Consider the following 20,074-nt stretch of genomic DNA (forward strand, 5'->3'; position numbering starts at 1 on the left):
TATTTCCTTTTCTATTTTGGCCCCTGGAATTTTTTTCCACCTGGATCTAGGCCCCACTGCCTCTCTTCAGCTCCAGTTTGAGAATATAGTCCTCATCATTCTCCTTTCCCCCTGGGCTCCAGTTTATCCAGTGCTTCTGAAAAGACCCTGCAGAGAATCTTTGATCCATCTTCTATGTTTTGGGGACATAAGGAACTGCAAACGCTGGGCTTTTTGCCCCGCTTCTTCTTTTCTTTGAACACCCATCGCCACCCCCCATCCTCTCACTTTTATTTTACTGGACACATGCTTCTTCCCACCCAAATCCTGCTCCTCCTAGGACTAGTATCGCAAGCCTTTCCTTCCTCTCATGCCAATATGAACATCCTTATAGTAACACCCATTCCTGCCTTGAGCTTATGGTCACGACGAATGTGTCCCCTTAAAGAATGCCTGGGTTGGCAGAAAGCACTGTCACTGCTTACCCTCGACAGACCTCTGAGATTTTGTTAGACTGTAATTCTGATTAGTAGAAACTTCTACCCGTTAATCCGAATACTCTGGTGTGCTTCTAGATTATGTGTAACCTCCATTATGGAAGGACATAAGCATAGAATTCTTTAACTTTTGCAAGTTATAGAACATTAGGAATAGTATCACTGGTTGGACTAGATGCTCTCTGTGGTTCCTTCCAATCCTAAGAGCTGTGCTTTGTGATTCCAGCAGACTGTGTACACTGTTCTGCTGTGTTCTCCAGAGCCCTCCTCTAACTGAATGCTATGGCCTGGAATTTAGTTTAGGGCAGTCTGTCTTTAGGTCCCATGGGAGAGTTTCATGTCCTTAATCTCAAAAGTACTTGTCCATAAAAACTTTGACCACATAAGCCCAGTCTGTCGTTAGGATGTGTGTGTTTTCCCCAGCATTGCAACACTGAGTTTAAAGAGTCTTTAACTGTCTCCCATTCTCCCATTCTATGATGGCTAAAGTTTCCTAGCTTTCAAAATTGTAAATGCATTCGTTATTCTGAGTTCCAACACTAAATTTTTATTGCTTGTGTTGTATTGCAAAGCTTTAACTTCGGGAGTTCCCGTTGTGGCACAGCAGAAACGAATCCGACTAGTATGCATGAGGATGTGGGTTCAATCCCTGGCCTCACTCAGTGGGTTAAGGATCGGGTGTTGCCGTGAGTTGTGGAGTAGGTTGTAGATGAGGCTCGGATCTGGCGTTGCTGTGGCTGTGGCGTCGGCTGGCAGCCACAGTTCAGATTCAGCCCCTAGCCTGGGAACCTCCATATGCTGCAGCTCTAAAAAGCAAAAAACAAAAACAAAAACTTTAACTTCAGAACTTAGAACTCTCTCAGTGAGGTTTAAAATCACAGATCCTAAAAGAGTTTCAGGAACCCTTGAGCCGACAGTACATGTTTTTACTTCCTTGGTATTTCCATTAACTTTTAGGCTAAACACTTAAGAAGAAATGACTATTGCTCCTTTTTACTTTTTGTTTTTTGTCTCTTTCTCTTTTGCTCTATTTCCCTTGTTGTCTTTGATCTTGAGTTCTTGGCGCTTTTAAACACATTTTCTGTGGTTTGTAAAACCTTTTTGTTGTATCTGTAGTGCATGTTTGTTGTTGAAATTAAAAAGAAGTAACAATAAATCAGTAATCCTACTATCCAGAGATGATAACTAAGATTTTTTAAAGTTTTCTTCCTGCTTTTTAAAAAATATGTGTTAAGTATACACATAAATCCCTGTCTAAAAAAGATACAGTTGGGCTCATATAGACTAAAGTTTTGAATCCTGTTGTTTTCATTTAGTATTGTAGTTTGACTATTCCTTCGTCTTAGTGAAAATTCTTTGGCGATGTGATTTTTTAAAATAGCTTCGTGGTATTTTCCATCATGTGGGTCTGTAATAGTTTATAAGAGATGCTTCCCTCCTTCACACAGATTTAATCAAGTAAAGGATGCTGGTTTGCTCATTTTTTTTTTTTTTTTTTTTAGCTGTTCTGAGAACTTCACTGTTCAATATTCTAAAACTATAGATATGAATTTGTTACCGTTAATGCTTTTACTCTTGATTTTAGGGAACAGCTAATAGAAGGAATTCAGTCATTTGAGAAAATGGTTTTCCCTAGTCATCTAGATGTTCAAATTCAAAATAGGGCTCATGGAATGTACCTTTTTCAAGAATAACACTTTTGAGTTGTTTTTTAAAGACTATAAATTACATTAATACAGGGCCTCTGTTAATATACAACTAGTCAACTTCTTGGGGCTAAGGTGCTTTGTTTGCTTTCTTTTATTATCTGCTATTTGTATTAAAATAGCTGGTGCTGTCAGTGGGATGAAGCATAATGTCACTATTTTCAGTTAGGAGATTTTTTTCCAGAGAAGTGCTTTGTATTAAAAAAAAGCATTCATCCTGTTCCCATTTTCCCTTACTTTATCTCTTTTTTATTTAGTTTTAATAAATAAATGATTTTTATAAAGGAATTTTCCAGTTTCAGGCAAATTTTACTTTTATTTATAAAATTTCTGTAGCAGCACTGATTTTTTTTTTTTTTTTAAATGTTCAGTACCTTGGCAAGCCACTAATAACGTATTTGTTAAGCTGGTTTTAAAAGGGAAATAGAGAAACGAAGATGCCAAAAATGTTTCCCTCAGAGGGTTACAGAAAAGGAAGGCATCCTTCAAACCATGTGCTTTTCAGACTCTTAATTTTGAGGTTTTCGGCAGCATGAAAATGGTCCCACAGCACAGTTACAGATCATTTGTAATAATGCTCAAATTGCTAGTTCGAATGAGCCTTTGCCAAAAGCTAATCATTAACCATGGTTGATTAGATGCAGTTCCTTGTGTGCTTTTTAGAGGCTCTTTACCTATGTGCTTGATTCTTCATGGCTATTTGAACCTGGTGTCATGCATTTTTAGTCTTCATTATATTTGTCATATAATGGCAGGAGAATGATTGAAAGATCAATATGATAAAAATGTCTTCCCATTTAGGAAAAGTCCTGAAAACATTAGTCATTCTGAACAACTCAAGGAAAAGGAAAAACAAGGTTTTTTCAGGTCAATGAAAAAGAAAAAGAAGAAATCTCAAACAGTAAGTAGATGGCCAATTTCTATTTACAGTGGCATACGAGTCCACGTTAGTCTGTGGGTACTTTACACTTTCTATGTGGCAATCAAAGTGAATTGTTTTCTTACTGAAACTTGATGTGCATATACTGTATATGTTTCTTTCTCAAATTCTATACAACTATCCTCCTCTCACAGAGTCTTTTCTAGATTCAACAGAATCTCCAGGAATAGAAGAAATTTAATTTGGATGAAAGAGAACACTTTAACCCTGTCTTAATGAACATCCATGTGGATTTATATTCTTGTAAAAACTATGGAGCTACAGGATTTATTTCTCTCTGGGGGTTAAAGATATGTGAAAATTTAGGAAATGGTTCTGGTTTTGGTTTAAATCTTGAAATTCTGAACTAACATCGTTCGTTATTCTCCCCTGGCTGGTTATCCCATCCGCATGTTGCCAAGTGCATTTCTGGGCTGCATAGTCGCAGACAGGAGCTAGTATTTGACATTTCAGGGCTTGCTTTAGTAGGGAGACATGTTTATCTTGTGACTGAACTGTGCAATGGAACGAGTCTCATCTCCTGGGAGCCCTCTGCCCGAACCAAGGGCTGGCTGCATGGAACCGTGTACATCACATCCCTGAACCATTCAGGCAAGGATTCTGCTGGTTGGTGACGTGAGAAAACACAGGGAAGCCAGGCCTCCAGGCCAGCAGGAGCATTTTCACCCACATGAGGCCTGCTTCCTCCTCTGCTTTTTAACACCTTTGAGACTAGACAAGGTTGAGTCAGACATTTTAAATTATTTTGTTTCTAGTTTTATTTCGTGCATGACTGACTCTCATTTATTTAAAAAGGAAAAAGGTATAATCAAAATGGCCTGCTCAGCTGGACTTCATCTCTTAAGATGAGTAGATTAGACTCACTGTTTGTGAAGTCCGTTCCATTTTGAAAAGTCTAGGATTATGAGTCAGTGGTAAGTAAAGATGAGATAGATGATAGTAACAAAGACTATAATACTTGAAGTAAGGATTTCACACATGTTCTAGAAATATTAACAGAGCGTTTCCTAGATTACGTTTGTAAATTACTCTTTCACTTGCGTGTTTGTTAAATTTGTGATCTCAGAGCATAAATATGAGTTCAGTGCCGAAACATTGAGGGAAAAATTGATCATTTCTAATCTCACCACCCTATCAACAACTCGTATTAGGATTTTGGTATATTTCCTCCTAGCTTTTTAGCCTCTGCCCATGTTTGTGGAAGGAAGGTGGGTTTTTTAGTGTGTTTTAAATAATAGTAGTCATTCTAGTACAGTTTTGTATCCTGGCTCTTTATTAGTATTTCTGTTACACATACACAGAATATGTGTGTTACTACACACATTTTCTTATCTTCATATTAATGGCTGCATAATATTCCTGAAATGTTCATTAGGGGGAAAAAAAACTGTCTTTCACTGAAACTCAAAGTAGAAGGTCCAATCAAAATGTCACTTAGTCAATTATTAACTACGTATACTATTTAGACGAACAAAGTAGACCTGATTTAAAGTAGAGAAGCTTAAAATATGTCAAGTGCTAATAAAAGTTTTATCATCATCTATGGAACACATTTATCCATCATGGACGCTAAACTTAGACTACCTCTCCTAACCACTGTTACTTCTGTTTTGAGGTTGTTTTCTTAACCTCAGGCCCATAGCCATTGTGGGGTAAGTAGAAGAAAGTAGCAAAGACCAAGGAATCGAAGATGTTTTGTGTATGGATTTAGCCTTTGATATCTGCCTTAGCCCAGCATTAAACATGTGGCTCACCAAGGCATGAGTCAAGCACGTACATGTTGACTGGCTATTATTTAGGATCTGGTTCAAATTTTCGATGCTTAAATGGTGTAGAGTAGGGTAATCAGGAAATTTACTATTCTCTAACATCCTCTCCACTTGAACTTATGATTTTTTTAGGTTTCCTTACATTTCATTTTTGATATATAAAGTAGTGCACAGGTAGCAATGACTTAAGGCTTCCACACCAAAAGTTGTTTATTCTTCTGCCTTTTTTTCATTAAACGAGGGGGAAAATGGGAGTTCCCTTGTGGTGCAGTGGGTTAAGTATCCAGTGTTGTCACTGCCGTTGCCTGGGTTACTGCTATGGCACATGTTCGATCCCTGGCCCAGGAACTTCCACATGCCACAGGCGCAGCCAAAAAAATAAAGAGGAAAAAGTGTTTAAAGGACTTTGGTATCTAGAGTAGGATTTCCAGAAAGCACTCAGCAAAGTGTATCCTGGCCGACCTCAGGCTCCCAAGCCTGACATTGTATTTTCTCTGCTTCCTTCAGATTAGCCCTGGAATAGTATTAGTTAACTTTTCTTCACTCTCTAGAATTCAGTAAAAGGAAATGAGGTAAATGAACTTAGATTTAAAGCATTGTGTCCTTTTCATAAGACTGAACAGAATGGAAATCCGATACCTAGTGTACAGAGAGAAGCCTCTGTGGGCCCTAAATCTAGCATAACCCCTCATTTTGCTAATATAAGAACTGGCAGGCAAATGTGACCTGCCCAAAGTTGCACCACCAGTCACCAGAACTGGAGGTGGGTTCTCCTGACTGGTTCTCCTGACTGATTCCCAGCCAGGCCCAGTCCCTGTCCCCGCCACAGGCCCACGTGTGTGGAGCGCCTCCGGCTGCTTGTTCTGAGAGCTCTCTTGTGGCTTCCTCAGCCATGCAAGTTAAACTCTCCCTGGATCCCTGTCATGGGAGTTAGGAAAGCTTATGGGCTCTTGGACTCACATGTCTTCATACACACCTGCAAAAGATGATCTGAACATCTTCATGTACATGCTGTTTCTCTGACCATTGCAACATCCCTGACAGGGGAAAGCAGCGCCAAAAAATCATTCTGTATTGTAAAGGTGCCTGCTTTGACTCGAGCAAATCTGGAAGCCGCCTTGGGAAATCTGGCTTCAGTTTCACATTCAGAGAGTTACATAAGCCCTCAGAGCATATGGTGACTTTGCCAACTTGGTAATTGTACCCTAGTTAGCTAGTATCTCAACTGGTAATCATGCTTCAGTTTAAAGATTGAACTTTCCGTTTTCTTCACTCTTCTGGCGTATTCTGAATTGTGCCAGCTATCGTCCATGGGGTGAATATTTCTCACAGCATAGAAACAGGCTTCTTCCTCAGCAGTAGAATCCTGCAGGACTGATATTCCTCTTCTAAGTGATGTTTGCTCATTCAGGAGTTGACCACGTGCAAAAGGCTTTGCGGTTATCTTTTTCTCTTTTCCTAATAGGCACATTACATGGTAGATTATGTAGTTGCTTAAGTCCCCTCTGGCACTTAGGAAAACATTGAAGTTCATCAATAGTTCTTGAAACCCAATTCTTTATAACAATCGTATTTCTGATACTAAACAAATAAATCCGTAAGTGTTTTGTAAGCTTAGTGTGAATATATGTGTGTAGGTCTCTAGAGCCATTCCTGCTATAGGTATTGATCCTTGTCCGAATGATCTTTATATACATAGAAGTTTATGCATGTCTTGAATTTGCATTATTGGCATCTTCGTGTCCAGGTGAGAAATGACGCAGAACCTCTCTCAATGCACACACAGCACAGAGATTCTTCCAGTGACTGTTAATATTTAACAATTTGAGAGCATTCAAGGGCTAGGAGTTTCAATAGAAACACCTTTTTTTTTTTTTTTTTTTTCTTGGCAATTAGTTTATTTGTATCTTATATTGCAGACAGATTCCACCAACGGGGAGAATCCAAGCATCAAGAAATCCCTCTTTCCTCTTTTTAATTCAAAGAATCATTTAAAGCATAGTTCTTCTTTGAAAAAGCTTCCTGTAGTCACTCCACCTATGGTACCCATTTTTACGTATGGTAGCCCTGAAAACTGCTCCAGTAAACTTGTTTTACTGATGACAACAGCATGTCTTTTATTTTCATGGGGTCATATTCTCTTTGTGCTAGTTAAGTACCTGAGCCAGTTCCATAAATTCACTGAGATGTAAATTCTTTGACATTCTGGATTTTCTGAATCAGTTAAGGAGGTTGAAGCATAAAAGGCTGTTAAACAAACTAGTGAAAGGCTAGTTTGGGTTGTCTGATTAGCCAGTTGTTGGCCGACAGTATTCATAAAATCCCTTATTTCCTGTAAAGAATTCAATTAACGTTTACAATTAACAAATGTCTTTTCGTTTGGCTCACAAAGTTTGTTAACACTTGGTTGGCAGTTTGTTTCTTTGAAACCAAGTTGAATTGACCAAATTGAGTGAGCTTGCAGGCTCCATGAAAAAACAGCTTTTATTAGTTGGTGATTTGCTCTTTCCTTGCCTGGCTCTAGCTTTTGCTGGTCACTTAGTTTAAGGCCAGGGCTTTTGCTTGGCATTTGGCTTTACTCTCCTGTGTTCACCAAAATCGGTGAATGGATCAATTGCATTCATCTGGAATTTGTGGCAAAATCTCCAGCGTTTTCATTGTGCATAATACTAGACCCAGATTTACTGGGTAGTGTCTTGGGAATATGATTCAAACCATACTTTCTCACTTTGCTATCCTTGAAAGCCTGCTAGACTTCTTTGGCACCACCAAATACAGTGTTTGGATCATTTTCCCAGCAGGAACAAATTTTTGTTTTATTGAACTGGTTCATAACCTAACTGCAATATGGAATGAGGATACGACAGCAATTCCTGGAACAGCCCAATTTAACTGCTCTCTCTTACAGCGACTAAAACTAACAGCATGGGAATGCTTTAAGGATTGAGGTTTAACAAAGTTGCATGACATCTGCCAATTTTTCCTAGTGCGGGGAAAATTATTAAAAGGGCAGCAAACTTTTAACTAGCATCACTTGCATTGTGAACACTGGGAGAAGTTTGGGATTCTTTTCTTATTAAGTCTTTTCTTTGGAGGGGAGGGGGTCGAGTTTCGGTTTGGTTTGATTTGCTTTTGTTCTCCTCTTGGGTGTGGTTGCGTAGCCTAATTAGGCTTGCTGGTGTGCTTATTGAATCCTTGTCCATATTCTGCTCTAGGTGCCCAATTCTGATGGCCCTGATCTTCTGACATTACAGAAAGCCATTCACTCTGCTAGCACCCCGAGCAGCAGACCAAAGGAGTGGCGTCCTGAGAAGATCTCTGATCTACAGACCCAAGTGAGTGGTGCCTGCATCACTCCTAGACTCTCAGACTCTGCAGTGACCGGTCTCTCCTGAGGGGAGGGCAGGGTTGCGAAATTTAGCCTCTCAGTGTTACAGCAAGGCTGAGAGTCTCCCCAGAGTACACCCTCAGTGATAGCCAGATGCATCTTGGGAGTCCAGATGAATGAATCATGCTTCAGTGACCTGTGTCCAACTGGGGGGACGGGGAGCTTCCATGAGTCTTCCCAGTTGGGCCGGGGCGGGTAGGGGGAGGCGTGACGATTAAGGGGAATGAATAAGACACGGTTCCAGCCCCCAGAAACCCTGCAGCCTCGGAGAAAGAGAAGATCCATACACATCCATAATTCATGGTCAAAAGTGAAGTGTGCCGTAAAAGATAGAGGCGCGTAAGAGGAAGTAGTGGGAAAGCTAAGTGCTCTTTAAGGGTGGTGGCATGCAAACTACAGCTTGTACCACAGCTAGGATAAGCTTTCTTGGGAGACTGTTGAAATCCATACTGGCTTTGATAGAAAACTGGCAAACATCCCGCATTAGGAGCTGCATATTAGCAGTTGTATCTATAGTCAGGTTTCCCTGCCATAATGAGGGAATAAGCAGAAACCGAGTCCATAAATTTTTCAGGTAACTGAGCTTTTATCTCCTTTAAACAAACTATTTTGATTGGAAATGTTCAAATACTGTATCTTAACCGTCTCCCACAATGAGCATAGTAACATAATCTGACTGGTTTTCATTGTTTTCACTATTTTATAAATCTGTTTTTCCTCTCTACTGTAATTTCTGACAACCCTCATGAGCTTTTGAGGCTTAGGGTTCCTTGCGCCTGTACGTGACCACAGGTTTCTGTGATTTGGAGGTGAAGGATCTATTTTTATAAGATTATAGTTTACTCTCTCTAACTAAAAGCTGTAACTTAGAACTGTTGAGAGGAGTTCCCCAAAGTTCGATGGTATTTGCCCAGCCGCTTAAATTTTCTGCTTCTAACAGAATATAGGCTGGGGAGCAAAGAGGGCATCGAGAGCCAGATGTCCCATCTCTGGAATGTGCATTCAGACTACGATCCCAGAGCTCTGAGTAGCAGGGCCTGAAGTTCTAGTCCTAATTTATTTTTCCAAAAAAGAGAGAGAGTATGAGGTTTTAGAACCTTGTTTGTGTAACCACTTCTTTTGCCAAGAAGCTCTTTTCAAGTAACTTTATCTCTCCATCTGAACTATTGTGATTGTTAAATAGTTCCATGTGGTCAGGGCTGTAAAAATCTCCAGGAATCTCACTGCCTTGTTGTAGCAATTCCATGAAAAAACAACGAAAAGCACACTTGGGAGCACTGGCAGTGTGCGCCTCCCACGGGCACCATGCAGCTTTTCTGGAGAGACTCCGGGATGGCCGCGGAGGACGCTCCGCCAGGAGCCATTTCTCCCTGAGTCAGTGCCTGAGCCGTGGCCCCTGGATTTCAATGCCCTGTTCTTCGACTCTTTAGTGTTTCTTGAGATTATCAAATTGTACTTTGCTAATAAGCCCTCGATGCCTCAAGGCCCTTGAGGATTGGCAGCCAGAGGTGTCTCGGGCTAGGGCTGCCGCCCAGGGGCCAGGGTCGTCGGTGAGGGCCTTGAACGGCAGGGCGTTTTCGCGGGCCTGTTCCGATGCTGACCCTCTCATGTCCTACAAAAAGGAGAGGGGAGTGGCCTTCTTCAGTGAGGAGCCCTTGGGGCAGATGGCTTCTAGGGCCTTCTCTCCTGCCTGGAAGCCCCCCTCCACAGTGCGGCACCCCCCGGGGCCCAGACCCAGACCGGGAAGCCGTGAGCCCATGTGAGGCATCCAAGGCCTCCTGTGAGCGAAGTGTGTTTGAGTCTGTGGGGCTTCTGCTTGTTTCTCTTTTTTATAACATGAAAAACCAAAAAAAAAGGTCAAGTGCAGACAGAGAACCTTGGGCTCTTGCAGTGAGCGTCAAGGGAGAGGGCGATAGAACAGAAGAGGATATGCAGTTGCCAGCCCAGTATGTTGTTACCTATGGAAACATTACAGTTTTTCAGTTCCTCTTGCAGCTAGACATGGTGGAAAGGCTGGATTTTGGCCGGTGAAATTGGCAGCTTTCTGTGGAGCCGTTGGGAAGTCTTCTCAAAAGGGAGAGGCATATCCTTCTTTGGCTTCCTCCGGCTGGTTGAGGCGTGAGACGCCCCCCCCCGCCCCCGCCCCCATAAGGACGGGATGCAGCCAAATCGAAGGTGCCTAAGCCTTTGATCGGCCACCACACCAGTTCTAGATTTCTTCTACATCTCTAGGCTTTTTCATTAAAGAAAAATAACTTCAGTCTTGTCTGAAAAAAAAACAAAAGAACAGATAAGGCTGGACTAGCCTCTCCTTCCCCACACCCACCGTGCCTGGCTCCACGCAGTCATCTCAGATCTCTTCTCTGTTTCCTCCCGGCTTCCAAGGCTCCTTTAAATTAAATCCTCCGTGCACCCTCATCTTTTCTTTCAGAGCCAGCCATTAAAATCGCTGCGCAAGCTGTTACATCTCTCTTCAGCCTCAAATCACCCGGCTTCCTCAGACCCCCGCTTCCAGCCCTTAACAACTCAACAAGCCAAAAATTCCTTCTCAGAAATTCGGATTCACCCCCTGAGCCAGGCGTCTGGCGGGAGCAGTAATATCCGGCAGGAGCCAACACCAAAGGGCAGGCCAGCCCTCCAGCTGCCAGGTCAGATGGACCCTGGTTGGCATGTGTCCTCTGTGACCCGGAGTGCCACAGAGGGGCCTTCCTACTCTGAACAGCTGGGTGCCAAGAGTGGGCCAAATGGGCACCCTTATAACAGAACAAATCGGTCCCGAATGCCAAATCTGAATGATTTAAAAGAGACAGCCTTGTAATGTGTGCTGGGGCGGGGGGGGGGAAGGGACAATCCGGTGGGGGGAGGGGGGGAGGGGGCGGGAGGGGAGGGGAGTGGGCTGGGCCAGGGTGGTAAGCCAGTATTTTCAGCTTTATGAAGGTGTGTGCAATATTGTATGTGCGGAGCCAGCTGGCTCCTCACGGCCACAAATGCTAGTCAGGGATCTTAGAGCCCCAGGAGTTCCTTAGGGATCGCCAGCCCCCGCGGGTCTTGTGTGAGGATGGATAGGGTGCCACGGAGGAAGAAGACGTGCTCGCTAGGTTCTCCCCCTAACGGTCCACCTTTAGTGCAATTGCGGTTGAACTCGAGAAAGCCAGGCTGTGTTCTGGCACTGCAAGGGATGGAAAAATTGGTGTTGACTGATGTCCTTACCACAGATTTTTTTCTGCCTAGACTAAATGTGGGGTTTATTGTAATCCAAGCGTATCCCTTTGAAGGGTTAGCAGATGAATAACTGTATGTCTTAAATTGTTTTCTAAACTTCCATATTTGATAGGGTTTGTAACATTTATTTATAATTAATTAATATTGTACTGTTAGAATCATACCTTTTCTGTTCGATGTAAAGTTATTTTGAGCTGTTTGGAACATTGTGAAGCAGTGGGACAGCTACAGTAGTTTCTATAAAAACTAAACAGTAACATTTATATATTGCATCAGGAGTATTTTATTCTATATATAAATATATATGGTAAATAATCTGTCTGTTTTATAAATATAATCATTCAAAGAAAGTATCGTTATGACACTATCTGCCATATTTTTCTACATTTGTGATATGAAGTGATGAGTATTATACTTCTAAGCAAGGGAGTTGAATCGCAGCTATACGAGACTGTAACGGTAGCAACCTTGCTCAGCTTTCAGGCCCCAGCAGCAGCTTCTAGACGCGATCCCTGGTAGCAGACGAGATGCAGCATCTCCTTCCGAACCCGCAGGGGAAGAAAGTTGGCTAGGGCAGTGAGAACTCCAGCAGGCCTGTCTCCGTCCTCACACAGCCGGCTTCCGTTCGTGTCCAGAGACGTTCCTTGCACCTGAGGGGAGAACAGATCCAGGGTTACGCATGGGTCTTGGTAGAGAGAATGTGCTCTTGTACTTAGCAGCAGTGTAGAGCGTAGACCAAAGATGTGCCGGTGAACATTCCTAGTTGCGAGGTTATAAGAGGCATCTTGTCTGCAGATCTTGCAAAAACCAGCTCTATGCTCCTGAATCCTGTGCACTGTATTGGAGACTCTTGGCTGGTAGGGTGTGAATACATGTGTGGCGTTTCTACTAAATGCTTTTTCTCTTATTGCTCTTGCCTGTATATTTAAAAGGCTCCTGAAGCAATTCCAGATGTAGAGGAAATTGCTATACTCATCTTCCTGGGACTGTCCATTTATAACAAGGTTATCACGTACGTCGATAGACGCGCACACGCGTGTGCGCGCACTCGATCAGAACAGGACTTATCTCCTTCCCTCGTTTGATCTCCTTCAGCTCCCAAGATATTCCCGAGTATCGTCAAGGCCTTTGGCCCCCAAGGGTTTTATAGCCCCATGTCTCTGGGCCGTCCTTGACAGAAATCACCCCAACACCATCATTCATCAAGAGTATTAGATTTTTGGAAGTAGTCTTGTAGCAATAATACTTTTAGAGATGCCCCCTTCCACCCCAAGAGGTACCTTCTCAGTATTTGTCACTTGTCCCAGGATTCTGAGAGTGTCAGCCCCTGAATCAAGTCAGCTCTAAGTGAAATGTGCTGAGTTACTGTTCCCCCTCCCCCAAGATGTTAAGACTCATAGCTCTGATGATTATGAAGATTATAAAGAAAGAGGTCTTAGTTTATCTGAAGCTTAAATTGTGTGATATTGCATTTTTATATAACTACTATAATGATGTGTATTGATATATATAGAGGTCATTTTAAGGTGCTTTTAATTTAATTTTAAGAAGTGTAATAGGCACTAAAATGAAACTCAACTGGGTACTATCATTGAAACAATTTGATTCAAACCAATAGTTTGCATGCTCTTCAGTTCTTTTTATATCTTACTGCTTTCACCAGTTCAGTGCTGTGTGAGTAGCTCTGAATTCTGGCTTTTTCCAGGCAGCTGCTCAGTTATATATAGTGACATGGACCCTTAGCAGTTTTTGCCTGGATACTAATGACTCTAAAAGGGTGTGTAACTCTTCTTTTTTAAACTCGGTCCGTACCTTGTATTCCCCCTTGCAAACCAGAAACTCCATTTTTTTCCTCCGGAAAGACTTCTCACTGTGCCGTGCGCTTAGGAACTGCGCAGTCACATTGCCATGCTGTGGCATTTGCGGCTCGTCGTCACCTAGGGGCTGGTTTCCCATGTTTTCATCCTTGCTAACACTGGGATCTCAGAGGTCTGCAGAACATTTATATTCGTGATGGTTCTTCAAAGAAGGGCTAGAATAATTGCCTTCTACCTAGAGCAAAGTAAACCTAACTGATGAAGAGTCAATACATACTTTTCGTACATTCCCAGATTTGAGCCAGAAAATATCTGCGATGTTTTCACCTAGTGTTTTTGAGGTAGCTCTTTTATCCTCTTCTCCGCTTGTGTCCATGCTGCCCTTCGTTGACCTCAGTAAGCTGTTACGTGAACTACAATCCGCATTTCTAGCATGTATAGTTCTCTTCCCGCTCGCAGAGGGGAATGGTAACGTTTTCTCTCAAATCTAATGAGCCCTCTCTTAGCTTTTCACTTGTTTTCCTCCGGTGGATGAATTATTGACCTCGCAAAGATTGCCATCTGTGACGATGAAGGACTTGGCTTAAAGTCACGCAAGTCTGTGTTGGCTTTAGGGAGGGAAGGTAGGATATCCGTGTGCTAGTATCTGCCCTAACTTCCTCAAGGATAAAAAAGGCGTCAGTGAAGGCTTATGAATTGCTTTGTCTGATGGAGGTTATCGCTGATCTCTCGAAAAGAAACTCTGCTTGGCTCTTTTTCTGCTTTTACTTTACTGCCATCCTCGTTTTTCTTCTCAGACATTCTGAACAGACTTTTACTGAACCTTGTTTGGTCTTGATCTGAGGTTTAGCCTCTCCAGAGCCCAAGGCAAAAAGTGCTCCGTGCAGAGGGACTCAAGTGAGTTATTTCTCCAGCAGTGGTTCTCGACCCAGGGTCTCCTGGGGCATTTGGCAATGGCAGAAGACATATTTGGTTGTCACAACCGGGGGCGGGGTTGTGCTACCGGGATCGAATAGGTAGAGGCCAGGGATGCTGCTGAACATCTTGCATGCACAGGACTCCCTCCCCCTCTCCCCGCCCCCCGCTGCCCCTCGAACAGCGATTCAGCCCCAAATGTCAGTAGCGCTGTAGTTGAGAAACCCTGCTCCGCCATAGTCCACGCGCACCAGTCTGCAGAGCTTGGCTCCACCCTGCTTCTCTGCAGGCTGCAAAACTAGAGGTATGAATTCTTTAGCTTCGCATTCTCTTAGCGTCTTCTGCCACCATTCTTAAATCCTTGGAATCCTATCGTTGGTTTCTATTATCTTGGGCCTGCTAAAAGGTGTTTCCTTTGGGAGGAGACCAGAGTCACTTTATAGGTGTTTAAGAACTTAAATTCTAGGTCAGCCTCCTTAGAAAAGCTTTCATACAGCCATGCGGCTTCTGCTTAGAAGCAAGCAGCGGCAGCCTGGCAGATTGGCATGATTTTTACCAACTGCTCAAAGGCATCCATGGCTTTTAGCTGTGTCTCCTAAAAGAAAATGCCTTTGTTTTCTTATTCAAGTCATTTAATGGATCTTTACAAATATTGGCATATGATGGACCGATGAGAAGCTAAAAACTCTTAGTTGGTGGTCATGAGGTGGCTGTTCTAGGAGTATCTGCGCCGTACGCGTTGGTGAAATCTGTTTTCAAACACGCTTTAAGATTCACCGTATGCAGTTGTACTTTAATTCTAAGCTCAGAGCCGTGCTGGTTAGTTTCTAGTCACGTCATGTATTATACAGTACGTTGTGGTTGTAGAGTTAGCCAGTTTAGCATGTTCCTAACCTGAAAATGAGTGGGCTTTGCTACGAAATACGATCCCACCTTCCCTTTTCAGCACTTCTTAGTTAACGTCATAGTACCCTCACTTCTTAAACTAGTTTTTAGAGTAAATAAGGGAAAAAAAGCCATTTATTTTCTTCTAGCTATATATTGAGAATGACTCATAAGTGTACAACTTTTTTTTTTTTTCCAAGGCCAGAGGATTACTTTTCAAGTGTGGAGAAGGCTCTGTCCATTTCTCTTCACCTAGGTCCTGGTGGTGACTCAACTTTTAGCAAGGGCAATGGCTCGTTGCGACTTATTCCTAGAGCTCAGCTGGGACTCGGAAATCTGCGTATTCTCTCCTGGTCAGAACATTGTTTCTGGAGAGCACTGCTTTTATACCGAGCAGTTTGTTGCCTCCTGCATTACAGTGGGATAGCGAGCTCCTCGCGAGCCTGAAGATCCGTGGACTCGTACTTGGGTGAATTGGGAATGTGGAATGACACACCGAACCAAGTCAGAAAATACCGAAACATTTCCTTGCCTCCTTCAGTTCATCACTCGTAAAGTGTGTAGGCAGAGAAAACTTATTTGCAGTTTTGAAAAGATGGTTTCTCTAAAAGAGACCGCCGAAAGGACAGTCTAAATGTCCTAAGTGTCCTGTCGCTAATCCCCAGGGCCAGAATCTCACAAGAAGGTTCTCTCAGAGACTTAAAGGGCCAGCTTACAAAATAAAACCTTGTAAGTGGTTCTGATTTCTCCCTTTGGTATCTTGACCAGCTGAGACATAGAACATCTTGAGGCTCTGACTCAGCTGGGTAAAAAATTCTGTCTTAGAAACCGTGAGTAAATGCAAGAAGGTGAAGTTGTGGCAGGATGAGCGCCCTGTCTTTCTGTATACACACAACGTGGTAGAAGTAAAGTGGCTAGGAAGCTGGGGGCCTGCTGCCCTAGCCTATTCTCTTTCTTCTTTTTTAATCGAATGTACTATAACAGATCATAGACTTTTGTGCCAAGTCAGTTACTATGTGAATATTCATTTCCCATAGTGCTTTGTTCATACAGCAGTATTAGGCCTGGTCCTGACTCCACCTTTCGCCTCCTGGCACTGACCCACCTTTCTGTGTATTCCCTATAGGCTACTAAATAAGATCACGACCTGCCTTGTAGTTTCACTCATGAACCATTTACTCCCGAGTCTGAGGGAGGTTTGTCTTTTGTTTTGCCAGAAAAAATTTGTGATAGTCTCCATGTTGGATTTCCAGGGCCGGAGCACTTCGGTGGTGAAACTGGTATCGCTTCTGAGGCCCTTCATTACCCACAAGGTTAAGCTCTCTGAACCCCATTTGATCCTTGGGTCATATTGTGATCTTCCTTTGGAATCTTAAGAATCGGTCTCCATGTTGTATGCAGATTAGAAGTTGCCTTGTTCGTTCCTCTTCCAGCGCAGAGTATCAGGGAGAAAGAGGCCTTATCTGTTCCTCCATCCCCTCCGTTTTGACAGACTGCTAAGAATTCCTCAGGACTTCCTTTGGTTTGGGATTTTACATTCCCAAAAGCCTGATCTGATCACTTCAGGCATAGACAAGTTTGTCCTTGTGCTCCGCTTCAGGGCTAATCAGATGAAACCCAGGAATAGAAAAGGTAGATGCCTTGACTTTTGTCCCTGTTGAGGGATTAAAGTGTTTATCGCCAGCCAGAGTTGTCAAAAGCTCCAGGTACCGAGTATTCAGTTTCAAGGGGAAACAAAAATGATGCTTTTCCTTCTGGAGAACTGAGTTCTCCACAACAGCTTCGATTTTCCGAGATGGAAAGCCAAGCTCGTATAAAATCTGTTTCCGCTAGAAACATGCAATGGCTTATAGTCAACACAGTCCCTTTCCCTCTCCTTCTTTCCTCCCTGGTCACTGATTGAGTCAGGCTGGAGGGGTAATGCTATAATTAACTGCAAGAAGTAAATTCTCACTGTAAAAGTGGATTGATTAACAGAAACAAACCAGACGAAATCGTTGCCCCTACTTCCTAACTCCAAGAATTGCTTTGTGCCGTTTTGAATTCAGGTGGTTATTCTGTATATATTTAGAAGACTATTCCGAGCTTCTTCAATCTCTAGGAAGTTTGAAAGGGGGTATCTGGGAAGACGCGGGGCAGGGGGACTTTGAGACCCCTGCTTGTGCTTGAAAACAAAAATAGGGATAAGCCAGAAGGATGTAACACCTAAATTTGTGGTACATGAAGAATCAGTGGAAATTCTTAATTGCACAGACTTTATAATCCCTACTATCAAGTGTAATTCCATACTTTGTACTGTGGCAAGGGTGTGATGTGGTGTTAACCTTTTTAATTTTTGAATCCAAGCTGAATTTAAAGTGTCGAATATTTAAATTCCTCACAAGCTAATTATGAACCATTTGTAAAGTGTTTATATAACTCTTTGTATCATGTGTTGGTACATCTTCTCAAGTTTTTTCTGGCATGTATTCCATTCTAAACTTCTGTAAAATTTCTATCGTTGCTGTAAATATTATACAAATATCTATTCTGTGGTAACCTTAATTATCAGCATGAAATGGTTAATTTTTACTGAGCACAATGTATTTTTGAATGGATCTTCCCAAATGTCTTTAATAAAATGCAGATTTTGCACTGACTGATGTGATTGCCAGGCCATCCCCATCTTGAGCACTCTGGTCCCTCCTGTTTTGAACAGCCAGCAGCTGTTTACAAAGTGGTTCTTTTTCTGTAAAGAACTTGTTTGAGTTCAGACGAGGGATAATGGGCCTTTGACGTTGGAATCAATTGAAGGGACCGAAATTATTGTAAAGCAGGGCAAATCCTGTTTGTTATTTACCGATGTTGGGTTGGGTTTTTTGGGTTGGGTTTGGTTTGGTTTGGTTTGATTTGGTTTGTATTTATAAAGCTTTTTTCCCCTTCTGGCATTTGGAAAACTTTGGTTTCTTTTACACTTGAGTGTTGTCTCCTTTGCACGTTGCTAGACACCCACTCGGTAGTTTGGGGAGGCTGGGAAGAGATGTCAGCCCCTTGCTTGGTGCCGTGGAAGAAGCAAAGATGGACGGCTTGATAGGGATTTCTTCATGCTCTAGAGCAGGAGGTTGGCAAATGTGTCCATAAAGGGCCACATGGTAAAAATCTGAAACTTTATGAGCCATTGGGTCTCTTGACTGCTCAACTCCACGCACCAGGCACGTCTGCCACCGCAGCAGCGCCAAGGCAGCACAGAGGATATGCAAATGAGCGGGGTGGCTGTGTCCCTGTAAAGCTTTGTTTACACAAAAGGGGGGGGGGGGGACACCAAGAAGACCAGCTGAGTAAATGGGCTGGGGAGAGAGCTTACATTTTGTAATAACATATATAAATGTTCCCCAACTTTCTTTATCTTTCTAAACAAAGGATAGGCACTCATACCTGTTCTTAAAGCGCTGTGGCGCCAGCCTCTTGACTCCACCTCCCTCCTTAAGTGTCGTGGAAACTTGGGCTCTGTGACCTCACTCTGCTATTTCTCAAGACTGCTTCACAGTAACTGGGGCATGTGTTGGTGGTGGTGTTGTTTTTAATGTTTGTACCACTTACCATGGCTGGGCACATTGCGAGGTATTTTACGTCTATTATTACATCTGCTTTACAGAAGGCAACCAAGTGTGTGTAGTGCCCCCATTTTACGGTTGAGGAAACTGAGGTTTGTGGACTTTAACCTGACCAAGGTTTCCCACCTAGGATTTGAAGCCAAGCATGTTCACTGTAAAGCCCATACCCTTTAACACTCCTCTGTGGTGTCAACACTATGTCTCCACGTGTACAAGCTGACATGGGCTCGTGGCATGTGAGGATACATGGTATCACCTTTCCTCCCATCAGGTGCTAATTAATCTGATTTGAGAATCGAACATTTCATTGAAACAAGTCACTCGAGGTCCAGAGACGAGTGAAATGGCTGCAAGCACAGGGTCCTGGGATCAGATTGCCTGAGGGCCATCCCAGCTCCATCACCCACGTCTCGTGTGGCTTTAACGGAAGTTACTTAACTTTTCTCTGCCTTCGTTTCTTTATCTTTAAATGGAGAAAATAATAGTACCTACCCCATAGGGTTGTTGTGAGGATTTAATGAGATGATAACCTTCAAAGCACTTGATAGATTCTCAATATGTATGAGCTACTATAACATGATTGCTATTACTTGTGCTCCAGTTGAATCCCTATGAAGAATGTCACCAAATCTTGACTACCACTTATACGGCGCTTATTAAGCACTTTAGATGCATTTATCCTATTCAGTCTTCACATCAGCACTGTAAAGTTGTTGGAGTAAAGAACCACCCAGCTTGGCACTCCTCTTAGGATCACAAGGGAGGCAGTGGCCCTTACAGGCGTACCTCTGTCAGCAAGCCTCAGCAACGGTGCTCCGGGAAGACAGAGTGACGAGCTTCTGCCCGTGTCTGTCCAAAGGCTCACTTTCGGGGTGCAGTCTTCTGGGCTCTGAGACTGGACTCATAGCAGTACCTTTATTTTGAAATACCTTTGCTTCGTCCAAGTAACCTCCTCCCACACTGAATGCCAAAATCAGCTCAGACTTTTTCTTAATCTTGGCAACACTTAATGCTACTTCTTTTTTCATAGGATTTCATCTAGTTGTTTAAAAATTTCCTGCAATGTGTTACATATACTTTACCGCAGTTAAAAAAAAAAAAAAAAAAAAATCTCCTGCAAGTATAGACCGCACTGTAGAATTTGTGAAAATAAAGGTAAACATGTTAACATAAGGTAAGGGAATGAGTTTTTGCTACTATATATATATATATTCTTTAACTGGAAGTTTCCCCTCCAAAAGAAATAATACTGCAAGTATAGTTCATGTGTTTAATAGCAAGATTCTGTTGGGCTTCAGATATCCCTCAATAACAGTTTTATTTTTTAATACATTCTGTAATGAATTAAGTGAAGAGATTCATA

The 20,074-nt window shown here is 42.6% G+C and overlaps 1 protein-coding gene across 12 annotated transcripts in view; it reads left to right on the forward strand.

The window, feature by feature from the left end:
• Positions 1-20,074, forward strand: part of CDKL5 (cyclin dependent kinase like 5) — a 235,939-nt gene that overhangs the window by 201,888 nt on the left and 13,977 nt on the right. For 3 of the 12 annotated variants that reach the window (XM_021080550.2, XM_021080549.2, XM_021080551.2), the window contains exons 16-19: positions 2,984-3,083; positions 6,811-6,933; positions 8,107-8,226; positions 10,711-11,112. The exons of 3 other annotated variants lie outside the window; for them this stretch is intronic. In XM_021080550.2, the coding sequence (XP_020936209.1) occupies positions 2,984-3,083; positions 6,811-6,933; positions 8,107-8,226; positions 10,711-11,097 (730 nt within the window). In that variant the 3' untranslated portion in view covers positions 11,098-11,112. Of the gene's footprint in view, positions 1-2,983; positions 3,084-6,810; positions 6,934-8,106; positions 8,227-10,710; positions 11,113-15,318; positions 17,758-20,074 lie in introns of those variants that run through there. 6 more of the 12 variants (XM_085008645.1, XM_085008644.1, XM_085008647.1 and 3 more) reach the window with 4 other exon arrangements.

Source organism: Sus scrofa, chromosome X (assembly GCF_054392235.1).
Source record: "Sus scrofa isolate SSC_HxYL_T2T_F1_AM1 chromosome X, Sscrofa_HxYL_maternal_Yorkshire_Landrace_v2.0, whole genome shotgun sequence".
Classification (NCBI taxonomy): Eukaryota; Metazoa; Chordata; class Mammalia; order Artiodactyla; family Suidae; genus Sus; species Sus scrofa.